Here is an 11943-nt window from a genome sequence, read left to right as displayed (position 1 = left end):
TCCGCCCTCCCCCTTCCCCCCAGCCCCTGGTTGGTGGCATCTGAAATAAAGCAAACTTTCCTTTCCACAAACCTTGCCTGTTTATTGGCTTTTGAGCTGCGAGCAGCTGGACCCCACTTTCAGTTACAAAAGAGATGTGCTGCAATCCCCACAGCCATGGAGTCTTGCTCTGGGCCTGCTCATCTAGTCATTCAATCCTCACCACAAAAGCCAGGACGAAGGACCTACTGCTCTCATTCCACTTGTCAGAAAGGTGCGGTGAGCTGCCCAAGGTCACCCAGCCACAGAGTGGCTGAGCTGGGATTTGAACCTCCGGAGTACGGCCTTAGAGCCCATGACTTAATCACCATGCTACAGTGCCAATAACTACAGACAACGGTCACCACTGTAATGGCATGTACAGGACACATGGAGCAAGTGATGTCTGAGCTGAGAGAAACACAGTAGGAGTAAACTAGGTTAGGAGGGGACAGCAGGGGCAAAGGTCCTGGGGCAGGAGAAGCAGGTCAGGTTTGAGGATGGAGAAAGCCAGCCTTCCCAGGCCACAGAAAGTGAGGTGAAGCTGGAGATAGGCAGTGGTCTGCTCCCCAGGCTTGGCAGCTCTTTGGGGGAAGCAGACTTTACTCACCCAGGGCAGTAGGAAGCCTTTGAGGAGGTTGCAGTGGCAATACGACACGATTTAGAAAACCACTTTCCGCAATTGAAGAGGACACCGAGATTAAAAAATAAAACAAGGGGCCCTGTGGGTACTGACACGGAACCTCTCCAGAGTATATGGTTAGACGGAGAAAAGCAAAGTGCAGAAGACTGTGTGGTAGCTTCTATTTGTGGAGCAAAGGAGAAGAGAAAGGCCAAGAAAGAACGTTCATGCATATTTGCTGCAATGTACATAAAATCTCTCTGAAAGGATGTACGAGGAACTGTTAAGAGTGGTAGCCCCTGGGGATGGTGACTGCAGGCCTATGGTCAAGGGTGGGAGGAAATGTTTTCTGTGTACTCTTTTCCATCTTTAAAATTTTAAAGTTAAGGAAGAGACTGTCTGTTCAAAATTTAAACATTTTAAATATGACCCTGGCTGCTGGGCAGAAAATGCAATGGGAGGCTAAAAAAAAAAAAAAAAAAAAAAAAAATGCAATGGAACAGGTCAAGAGTGGACTCAGGGAAATGATGAGAGAATGAGACTCTGGACTGCTGAGTCTCTATGGTGGGGGCAGGATGGGGAACAAGGTAAGATGGCGCCTGAGCATAGGGTGCAGCTGCTTGGGGTGCTTTCTGGGAAGGGCATTGTGTCACTCAGATAAGGGGCAGGATGGGGTGCGGTGAGCAGAGGGGGAAAGGAACATAGAACAACAGGAACCAGTTTAACTTTGTCCCTAGCACAATTTGGCCTAGGTTCAGACTGAGCCATCTGGAAATGGACAGACGCGCTAAATGTAGAATGTTCTCCAAAAGCAACTCTTGGCTCCCGCAGATAAACTACCCTGGGCTGGTGAAGGAAACCTCGGGTGGCCCTGGAGGGATGATTTGCTCAACTTCAAATACCTGCAGCAGCGAAGTAAATCAAAACAGCGAGGCAGCCCCCGGGCGCCCTCCTGCAGCAGCGGGCATTTTCCCAGCTGCTGCTGCCCCCTGCTGACAGAATCGGGATATCGCAGCCTCTGTGCAATTGCGAGGCCACAGCTCAGGGCTCCACTTTGCATTCTGGGCACACGGAAGGTGAGTCAGTCACATTTCCTCTGCCCTTTGCCGAGATGGCCACCGCCGGGTACTGCATCAGCGGAGACATAAACCACCAGGCCCACGTGAACAGTGGAAAACTGAACAGCAAAGGTCATTACCGTGAGAAAGCAGTGTACCAGAAGGCAGCTGCGACACAATGCATTATAGGAAATTGTCAAACAGACGCCACCGCTGCATTATAGGTCCCCCTAGGGGGATTCACCAGCCTCCCAATGGCTGTTAATAAGAGCAGGTGTTTACTGAATCTCATGACTTGTCAGGTGCCGGTCTAGAACCCTTACTTGTCATGTGTTAACTCAGCTGATCCTCGTGGCACCCAGACGTGCAGCAATGAGGAAACTGAGCTTGAGAGGCAAAGCAGGATTCCAATGCAGAGAGACTGAGTCCCAATCCTTTCAGATTTCAATTTTAAAATCAATATTCCCTACCCATTGAGTTCATACATCAGTGGTCCTCATCCATGGTTAATTTCCCCCCCCCAGGGGACATTTGGCAATATCTGGAGGCATTTTGGGGTGTCACAATGAGGGACCTGATTCTGGCATCTAATGGGTAGAGGACAGAGATGCTGCGAAACACCCTATAATGCACAGGACGGCCCCTACACCTGAGAATTAGCCAATCCAAAATGTCAATAGTACCAAGATGAAGAAGCCCTGATCCAAATATATAAAATTCCTACAAATCTACTAGCCCTCTCTTTTGCACTGCCCTCTCACATGAGGGCATTAGAGCAAGTCTTCCTGAGGATTCATGCCGGATAACTCTCAAGAGGCCTTTCCCCACTAACTTCTCCCAAAGCCTCTATGTCCCCAGTGGGATTGTTTTGCATCCAACAGTCCTGCTAATACACTCTACAAGCATGGGGTTCTGAGGAGCAGCCCAGGCAGCGCAGAAACCTCTGGAACCATGGCAGAGGGACTCGCACCCTGAAGTGGGCACGATCGGCCAGGGCGCCGTGCGTGGAATACTGCAGGCGTCCCTGGCACCGAGCTGCAGCTCAGAGGCACGCTGCTTGTCAGGGCTGTCAGGAAGCATTCAACCCCAGGATGATTGAACATTCCCTGGAAATAACTTGTCAAGAGCTGCCTCTCCGTCTCCTTCTCACCCAAAGCCCTCGCTTCCCAATCAGCCCAAACAGCCTAGTCCCTGGCTTTGGGAAGCAGCGCTGTTAACCCCTCCTCCTCCACGGAGCCCTCAGGTCTGGAAGTTCTGGAAGGTCTGGAGGTTCTACGGGTTGGGAGCTGGCTGTGCGGTGCGGGGGAGGTGGGGGTGTGGAAGACCCAGGCATCAGGCTGCCCCCGTCCAAATGGCCATGGCACCCCTTCCAACAGTAAGCCTATTACCTGCACAAGAGTTAGCTCTAGAATCGGTGCTTGTTGGATGAATGAATGAATGACCAGAAGAGTAAACTCTATGAGATTCATTCATTCATTCAAAAATATTTCCTGAGCATCTCGCCATGCTGGGCACTGTCCCAGATGCTGGGAGGACAAAAGAGACCAAGTCGCTGTTCCCATGAAGCTTACCTTCTAGTGGAGGGAGACAGATACTAGATAAATAAACAAATTAATACGGAAAGTAATACCAGGTAGTGGTGGATACTATGAAGAAAGTAAAGTAAGACGAGGAGTTGAGTCTGACAGATTGGGGGCGATTCTTTCAACTGGATGCTTCGGAGGGCCTCTCCAAGGAGATGACATTTGAACAAAGAGCTGAAGGTCGTGAGAAAGTTGTGCAGTCATGGTGAGAACAGTAAGTGCAAAGGCCCTGAGGCAGGAAGGGTCTTGGGGAGTTTAAGAAATAGTAAAGCAACCAGAGAAAGTGGATAAAAGTGAGTCCTGGCAGGGACTTCCCTGGTGGTCCAGTGGTAAAGAATCACCTTCCACGCAGGGTACACGGGTTCAATCCCTCCTTGTCAGGGAACTAAGATCCCAACATGCCACGGGGCAGCCCGCGTGCCACAACTATTGAGCTCGTGAGCCTCAACTAGAGAGCCTGCGTGCCGCAAAGTACAGAGCCCATGCGCTCTGGAGCCCGCGTGCCACAACTATTGAGCTCGTGAGCCTCAACTAGAGAGCCTGCGTGCCGCAAAGTACAGAGCCCATGCGCTCTGGAGCCCGCGTGCCACAACTAGAGAAGAGAAAACCCATACGCCACAACTAGAGAGAAACCCGAGAGCCTCAACGAAGAGACCGCGTTCCGGAATGGAAGCATCCTGCATGCCTCAACAAAGACCCCATGTGCAGCAACTAAGGCTCGACCCAGCCAAAAAAAAGGAAAATAAATAAATATTTTTTTGTTAAAAAAGTGGGTCCTGGCATGACCTAAGAGCAGTGGGTTCCCAAACATAAGCATGCATCTTAATCACCAGAAAAGCTTCTAAAAACACAGATCGTGAGTTCCACCCCCAGAGCTCCGTTGGTCTGGGTGGGACCTGGGAATGTGCATTTCTAACAAGTCACTGTGTGGTCCAGGGATCACAGAATAGAATTTTTTTCTTAATGCAACTAGTCATTTCCTACTCAACCCTGACCACAAGCAGTCATAGATCATCACTGCTTGATTACCTGCCTCCCCACTGGGTTGGATGCTCCCTGAGAACAGCCACTGTGATGGTTCAGTCCCTGGTACTTAGTAAGTGGTACTCAAGAAAATCCTTGTTGAATGAATCCCTCAAAGAAGGTTCTAGGCCTTGCCTCACTTTCTTTTGCCATTCCGCTGTATATTTGGCTTCGAGCAAAGGCCTGGGTCAGACCCATCTCTTACAGTCTCCCATTCACACCTAAGACAAGAGAGTCACCTGCCATTCTCCAAATGCTCAACTCACTCTGACAACTCCGTGCCTTTGCACGTGCTGTTCCATCTGCCCAGGAAGTCCCTTCCCCTGTCTCTGCCTCATAAATTCCTACCCACTTTTCAAGGCTCTCCTTCCAGAATATCTTTCCCAACTCCCTCCACCTAACCAGGGTTACGGGTGCTCCTTGGGGTCTTGTATCGATCCTTGTCAGAGGATTTGTTCACACATTTGTCTTTCTTGACTAAATGTCACAAACGGGCAGCCCCCAGAGTGAACAGGACAACAGACGTATTCTACGCAGCTGCGGTGTTTTAAATTGAAGTTCGTTGCCAAAATTTGAGAGTCAGGGGAATTCACAGAAAAAATCCAGATTCCTGGCTCCTCTAGAAAACGCAGGGTCCTGCGGCTCTGGGCCGGTACTCCCACGTGTCCATGATCTGCCTGGGTCTCTGTCACCTTCACTTCGTGGCTCCAGCGACTAGCTCAGGACCTGGCCTAGGGTAGGCACTCAAGGAAAGCTTATTAATGAAACGGGAAAGACTACATCAAGCAATGGGAAAAAAAACCACCGGTTCCAAGATCAGGAGACCTGTGCTTGGCTCTGCTTCTAGCTGGCTTGTTGCACGAGCCTGGGCTCTCTGTGGGCCTCAGTTTCCCTACCTGTGAAATGAAAGGAATGACAGTTTCTACTTCCTAGAGTCATTGCATCCAACAAGAAAGGAATGACAGTTTCTACTTCCTAGAGTCATTGCATCCAACAAGAAAGGAATGACAGTTTCTACTTCCTAGAGTCATTGCATCCAACAAGTCATTGCATCCACTTCTTCTTGGGAAGAAGTGCGAGGGAATTAGAAGCAGGAGAGGTTCCTGCTACCTGCGTTTAATTCCCAGTTCTGCCCTTCACTAGCCTTGTGACCTTGGGCGTTGGATTTCACCTCATTTGGGCCTCAGTCTCCCTGTTTATCAAACAGGGATGACGCAAGCCTCACAGGGGTTACTGCGACTATCAAATAAGCATATGAATATTAAATTAATGAATTCTTTAAGGCAATGAGAATGAGGCCAGCACTCGGTGTGTGCTCAGCAAACTCCAGCTGTGTTATAGCTGCTCAGGGAGGGGTGAGACTAGAATTTCTCAAGGGCCCTCAGGGCTCCCAAACTCTCTGATCACCTAAAACCCAGTGACAGTCATGCTGCTTTCGTTTCATCATCAATAGTGTATAGAAGGCCCTTGGGATGGTGGAGTGAGGTGGTAGAATTCACCGTATGGGGTTTACCACCTCTCTGGGAAGATCCAAAATGCTCTTACGATGGTGCTGACCGAATCTGCACACAGGAGTAGCAAGGGAAGGGCCAGACAGCCGAGGAGGACAGCCCTAGGAGGGAGGTGCGATTATTACCACCCCCGCCCCTCGCAGATGAGGAAACTGAGGCTCCCAGACCTCAGCATCTGAGCCCCATGGAGCTGCCTCAGGAGGGTGACTCACTCAAGAGGTCCTTTAAGGGATTGACAGGACAGCATGGAGGCGATGGCGGGAAGACCAGGCAGAGACTTCGTGACTCACCGAGGCCTGGGGTGTCTGAGACAGACTTGCCCGATGTCTCCAAAGAAGACAAGTAGGTAAGGGAAATGCGGGAGACAGGTCTTAACCACACCACCAGGAATGACTGCCAAGGAAAGAAAATTCCAGACAACTCACACTGTTTCACTCCCCATTCAAGGCTGAAGCATTCACAGCGATTTACAGAGCGTGTGTGTGTTCACTGCCCTGCACAAGGCTGGTAGCCAAATGAAAGGCATGTGATGGCGAATCCTGGGGGCAGGCGTCTTCCCTGAGGGGCTGCTCTTCCCTTTCAGCACCAGCCATCCCAGGGGAACCAGCGAGAGTGAGAAGAGGGGTGCATGCATCTGGCCAACATATGACAGTGATGATAAACCCAATCTGTCCAGATAAATCTCTTCTCATTCATCCATTCGTCACCGTTGAGCTATGTCCCAGGCACCTACAGATGTTCTCTCTTCTAAGCCTCAGGACAACCTCAGAAGGTGGGTTCCACTAGCCCCTTTTAAAAATGAGGAACCAGGCTCAGGAGTGAGGCGACTTGCCCAGGTCAGGAAGACAGCAGTGACTGCAGACTGGGGTTCCTGACCGCCAGCAAGAGGGGCCTCCCCGGAAAGTCCACAGATATATCCGGAGCCTCCCTGTGGGATGGGAAGTGTCCTGGAGGCTCGCTTTCATTCCGTATGTGGTATGTGACACATTGTCCATTTTACAAGAGGGGCTGGACTCAGAGGAAAGTACAGCCTCCAATTCCTGAGTCCAACGACTCCTCTACATCCCTCACTTGTCTTTGTTCCACAGACGTCACTTTTAACACTTTCATATTTTACATTTTAAAGCGCATAATATCCCTGGGCTTTAAAAATCAGATTCCCCTGCGAGATTGATGCACCGTACGGCCGCCCTCCCCGGAATCTGGGACTTGGGGGAGCGACAAGAACCTCGGCGCAGTCAAACCAGCTCAAAGCTCCGCCTGGGCAACAGCACCTTGTCCACGGGGCAAGCGACGCTCCAGCCTCCCGCGCTCCCGACCGGCCCACTTCGTGGGCGAACCCACCTCCAGAAGGGCAGGAGGATACGACGAGTCCCCATTCCTCCCGAAGATGGTCCAAGCCAGTCTCTGGCCAATCAGAAAGCTTCTTTTAACACCGCCTCTGGATGCACGACGTTGGAACTGCTTTTCCCTGAACTTTCAGGCTGTGCGGGGGCGGGAGGCGGAGATGATTGACATCTCCTACAACTATTAGTCAAGCGAGATAAGCTAGAAGAGCAGATACTACTACGAATTATCCTGCGAGGAAATGTTGTTAGCCACGCCCCCCCTCCCACTGGTCTCCGTGAGCCTTCGGGGTGGGAGCTTTTGATGGCAGCCAATCGACGGTCAACGAGGAGGAGGACGACGAGGAGGAGGCGGGGCAGGCGGGCTATGGTTTCCTGGAGAGCGCATCTGTCTCCGTGCTTGCGGCTGGAGGGTTGCTGGGTCACTATTCCCGGACCGCACTGCCAGGGGCTGGGCCGAGTACGAGAGCCGCATCGCCTCGCTGGCACCTTCCAGGCTGCCTTCTGAGGCCTTGAACCTGGCCCCATCTGGCGCTCCTGTGAGCCCCACTGCGACCCTAGCGCACGATATCCTCCCCGCGGGCTGTCCGGAGGGTCCAGGCCCCATTGTCCTTGTCCCCACCGCGGCCACAGGCCCCTTGAACGCTAGCCCTCCCCACTCCCCTTCCCAGGCAGGGCCACCAACGCCTCCAGCAGCCGCTCTTCTGTCTGGTCCGTGGAGGTGGTTGGTTACCATGGTGAAGCTGGCAGCCAAATGCATCCTGGCAGGTGAGTCTGAAAACTTGCGGGTGAATACAGTCTCCGGAGTCCAGAGACTTCATAAATTGTCGAGAGCTTTTGTTCACGTAAATTGTCTACCCTCTTTCCCTTTCTGTCTCGCAAAGGCGAGTTAATGCAATTACTGATAGAGTAAATTTCATTAGGCGTGGAAGAATTATCTTCCAGAGCACATTTGTAGCTCCAGGTGGCTTCCTTCACTCCCTGTCGTACTCTGAGACCACCGTCACCAATTAGAGCCGTACTCAGGAGGACTAGACTTGTTAAGAAAATGAGGCTAAGCACACCATAAGTGCTTCAACTAAACCAGGTGCTGTACCCCAAAGTTAGGCATCAGTGACTTTGGTGGTCTTTACTTACGGGATTTTTCTCCTGACCCCAGTCTTACGCAAACAGGGATAGGAGACAGTAATGTACAGGTGACCAGAGTTTACAAAAAGCTATGTGTGTTGACTTTAAGATCCAAAGTTACAGTACTGTCTCATGGGTCAGGAGGACATAAGTGTTGAATCCCCCAAAAGTGGGAATCTTTGTTTTGCTGACTGATACATCCCAAGCACCCAGAACATATATGTAGAACATAGTAAGTGCTCAATAAATATTTGTAGAATGAATGCCTGTGTGGCATGCACACTGCTCATTTACGTTTGCCTGGGTTACGGACCCGGGACCACAGAGCACAGATGTACTTTCCTGAGTCCTTACTGCTTGTCAGGCTCGTGCATTTCATGTAATCCTGCCACAGTAGGTAGCACCCTGGGGTAAGTGCCGGATTGTTCTGACTTTACCGAGGCACTGAGGTGAAGTCTCTTGCCCAAGGTCACCCCCTAGCGAATGAAGATCATAGGCAGGATTTCAACTCCGAGATCGGCCTAAGATTCCTAACTTCCTACCTGCAAAATTCTTAACTTGTGCTACTGTTGAAACCTGTGACCTTTCTGGGTTTATCTGACCAGTTCAGGAAAGAAGCAGTGAGAAATTATGCAGAGGAAAAAGAGGTCCCTTTTTTTGATTCCTCTCTTCCAGACCAAAAAGGATGGTATTTTTAATGACTTTTCCAATTTGGAAATAAAAGGGTCACACAGAAAGTTGACTGACCATAGTCAATCATATCATACTGAGCAAAAGAAATTAATTGTTCTCGAGAGCAGTCTCTAGTTTCCAGAGCACCAGTGGGGGCAGTATTGTGTAACAAAATTAATTCTGCTGTTCCTCAGATTGGCTGTGTCCTCTTGGACAAAGCACTTTTCTGAGCCTCAGTTTCCTCATGGATAAGGTGGGATCGTTTTTCTCTGAAGTTAGATTTTTTTTTCTAAATGGGCCTCTCTCTCTATTCTTTCTCCTATTTCTCTTTTAAATCAACTCCCATCACGAGGCTAACTTACTGAGCACCATCTATGTGTCAGCACTGTGCTAGACCCTCACCACGGGTCATCTCAACAACCCCATGTGGTCAGGATTATTGTCATTCTCCTCTACAGATGGGGCAACTGAGACCCAGAGAGGTTAGGACACTTGCCCTGGGTCACACAGCTGGATTTGGCTGAGCTGGGATCTAGATTCAGGTGATCTGATTTCCAGGGCTTTGTTCTTAGCCCCACACTCTACCATCCTCAGGCCTCAACTCGAGACTCCTTGCCCTTCTTTATACCCACACCCTCAGGTACTAGTTTTACCTGATTTCATCCACTGCCTAGGAAGTCATTCCTGAACTCCAACCTAGCCCTCAATCTGAAGCCTCCTTTTGAGGCCTCAAGGGTATCTATCTCCTCTTGGAAGTTTTCAGGGGCCAAAAGACCTCAGCAGAATGAATCACTGCACACAGCCCTACCTCCACCACCCATCAAAACCTCGTTCTTCACCCCACCCTCGCCACACAGGCCCCCTCACTGGCCAGCTCTTTATTTTATCTTATTTTTTAAAACAAACACCACATTTTAAAAAATATTTATTTAATTTATTTATTTGGTTGTGCCAGGTCTTAGTGGCAGCAGGTGTGCTCCTTAGTTGCGGCTTGTGGGCTCCTTAGTTGTGGCACGTGTGCTCCTTAGTTGTGGATCACTGGCTCCTTAGTTGTGGCATGCGAATTCTTGGTTGTGGCATGCATGTAGCATCTAGTTCCCTGACCAGGGATCCAACCTGGGCCCCCTGCATTGGGAGCGCAACTCTTAACCGCTGCGCCACCAGGGAAGTCCCCCGACTGTTTAAAATGGAGTCAATCTGCCTTTTTTCTCTCACATAACTAGTCACCGAGGGACCTGATAATTCAAGTGCTTATTCAATCCACATATTTACTGAGCACCTAGTATGTGTGAGTTGCCACGCAAGGTGCACTGGGAGCACAAGGGTGAACCCGGCCAGCCCCCGCACTCAAGGAAGTGCTGAGTTGTGCATAATAGCTTATAACGCAAGAAACAGGAATCGAATGCCCTTTGATCCCAGAGAAATACCTCAAGGCACAGCTGCTAGTTGTTCTGATTCAGATGGAGAGAAAACAACACTTAACATGTATCTATATTTTATGTGCTTCCAAATCACGTAAATATTACTTAATATATATCAGGCACTGTACATGTTAACTCATTAAATCCTCATAACAATTCTATGAGATAGAAGCTGTTATCCGCATCTTGTAGATGTGGCAACTGAGGCCCAGAGAGATTACTGACCCAAGGTCATACAGCTCGTAAGCAATGGAGCTGTAGTCTGTGCCCTGAGTACCATGCTGTACTTACTGCCTCTTGACATACATGGGGATGATAAACCTGACTCCCTGGAGGGCCGCTCTGATGTCAAGTCTCATGCCACCAGCAGTGAGCTGTACTAGCCACGCAGGTAAAGACAAAGGAGTGAGAAACGACCTTCAGAGGCTGGGCAGGAAGGCCATGTTGGAGCTTTGCCTGGCAGAGACTGGGCAGGATTAGGATTTGGATTAGGGTGACCTGAAAGGAGGTTATCTTCGAGGAATTTTCAGGGATCAAGAGAATAGGACTGTAGAGCCCAGATTTTGTGTAAGGGATAGTCAGAGACAGAGTTGGAAGGTGGGGAGGGGCGTACAGCGGAAAGAATCCTTTGACAGGCTCTGTGAGAGCATCAGCAGAGGAGAGCACTGTTTTATGAAGATCTGTCTGTTGATGCCAAGCTCAGGGTGGGTTAGAGCAGGGAGAAAAACAAAAAGGAGAGAGGGCCAGTTGGGAGGTGTTTTCAGTCCAGACCTAGTCAAGAAAACAGAAAATACATTAGGCATTTCAACAGAGAGAGTTTAATATATGGAATTCGTTCAGTGTGTGTCAGAGAACTGAAAAAGCCAGAAGACAACGTTGTGATGACACAGAATTGGTGGGTGGCGGTCAGAGTCGTCAGAAGCTTGAAGAAGAACCTCCCCCAACCCTGAGCTGGGATCCAGACCTCTGAGGAGGGGGCACGGCCTGGCTGGGGTGGTACCCAGTGTGTGATGCCAGCACGTGCCACCCATCACTAGGACCCATTGCCCACTGGCCAGGAGCTCAGCCCCATGTTTAGGGTGAGAAACCACCAAACCAATTCCAGACCATGCTGAGGGTCTGTGTCTTGAGGCCACTCCTGGTACCAAGTGCTACACGAGGCAGGGTCCAGGCAAAAAGCTGAAACTACACAGGTATCTCGACAGTGAGGATTTAGTGTGGGGTGTTCATTAAACAGGTACTGGAGGACTGGAAAGACAAAAGGGGACAGTAAGGCAGCACGGAGAGTAACTGCAGGAAGGAACCTCATCCCAGGGCTGCGGGACGAGAGGGAAGAGGGCAGGTTGTCAGAACCTCAAAGTGCAGGAGGGTGCTGGGAGCTGAGCCGCAGATCTCTGAGAAGGGGACGCTGCCCACTGACGCTCGTATCTGTGAGGCTGGTCCAGAAGTGCAAAAACACAAAACCCAGTTGGAGGCAGTGAGTAACCTTTGCTGCTGGGTCAGGGCCGTCAGTAGGGTAACACTAAGAGAAACAGCAAAGCCAATGGGAAGGAGCAAGTCC

At 50.3% G+C, this 11943-nt stretch overlaps 1 protein-coding gene across 2 annotated transcripts in view; it reads left to right on the top strand.

Annotated features, from left to right (window-relative positions):
- The first annotated feature begins 7512 nt into the window (after positions 1-7512).
- IFT27 (intraflagellar transport 27) overlaps positions 7513-11943 on the top strand; it is a 19272-nt gene continuing 14841 nt past the window's right edge. The window contains exon 1 of one of the 2 annotated variants that reach the window (XM_024761613.1): positions 7513-7929. In XM_024761613.1, the coding sequence (XP_024617381.1) occupies positions 7896-7929 (34 nt within the window). In that variant the 5' untranslated portion in view covers positions 7513-7895. The remainder of the gene's footprint in view (positions 7930-11943) is intronic. The other variant, XM_024761614.1, reaches the window with a different exon arrangement.

Source organism: Neophocaena asiaeorientalis, unplaced genomic scaffold (genome assembly GCF_003031525.2).
Source record: "Neophocaena asiaeorientalis asiaeorientalis breed wild unplaced genomic scaffold, Neophocaena_asiaeorientalis_V1.1 scaffold473, whole genome shotgun sequence".
NCBI classification, from domain to species: domain Eukaryota; kingdom Metazoa; phylum Chordata; class Mammalia; order Artiodactyla; family Phocoenidae; genus Neophocaena; species Neophocaena asiaeorientalis.
Note: the sequence above shows the minus strand (reverse complement) of the source record. Positions and strands in the feature narration are given on the sequence as shown.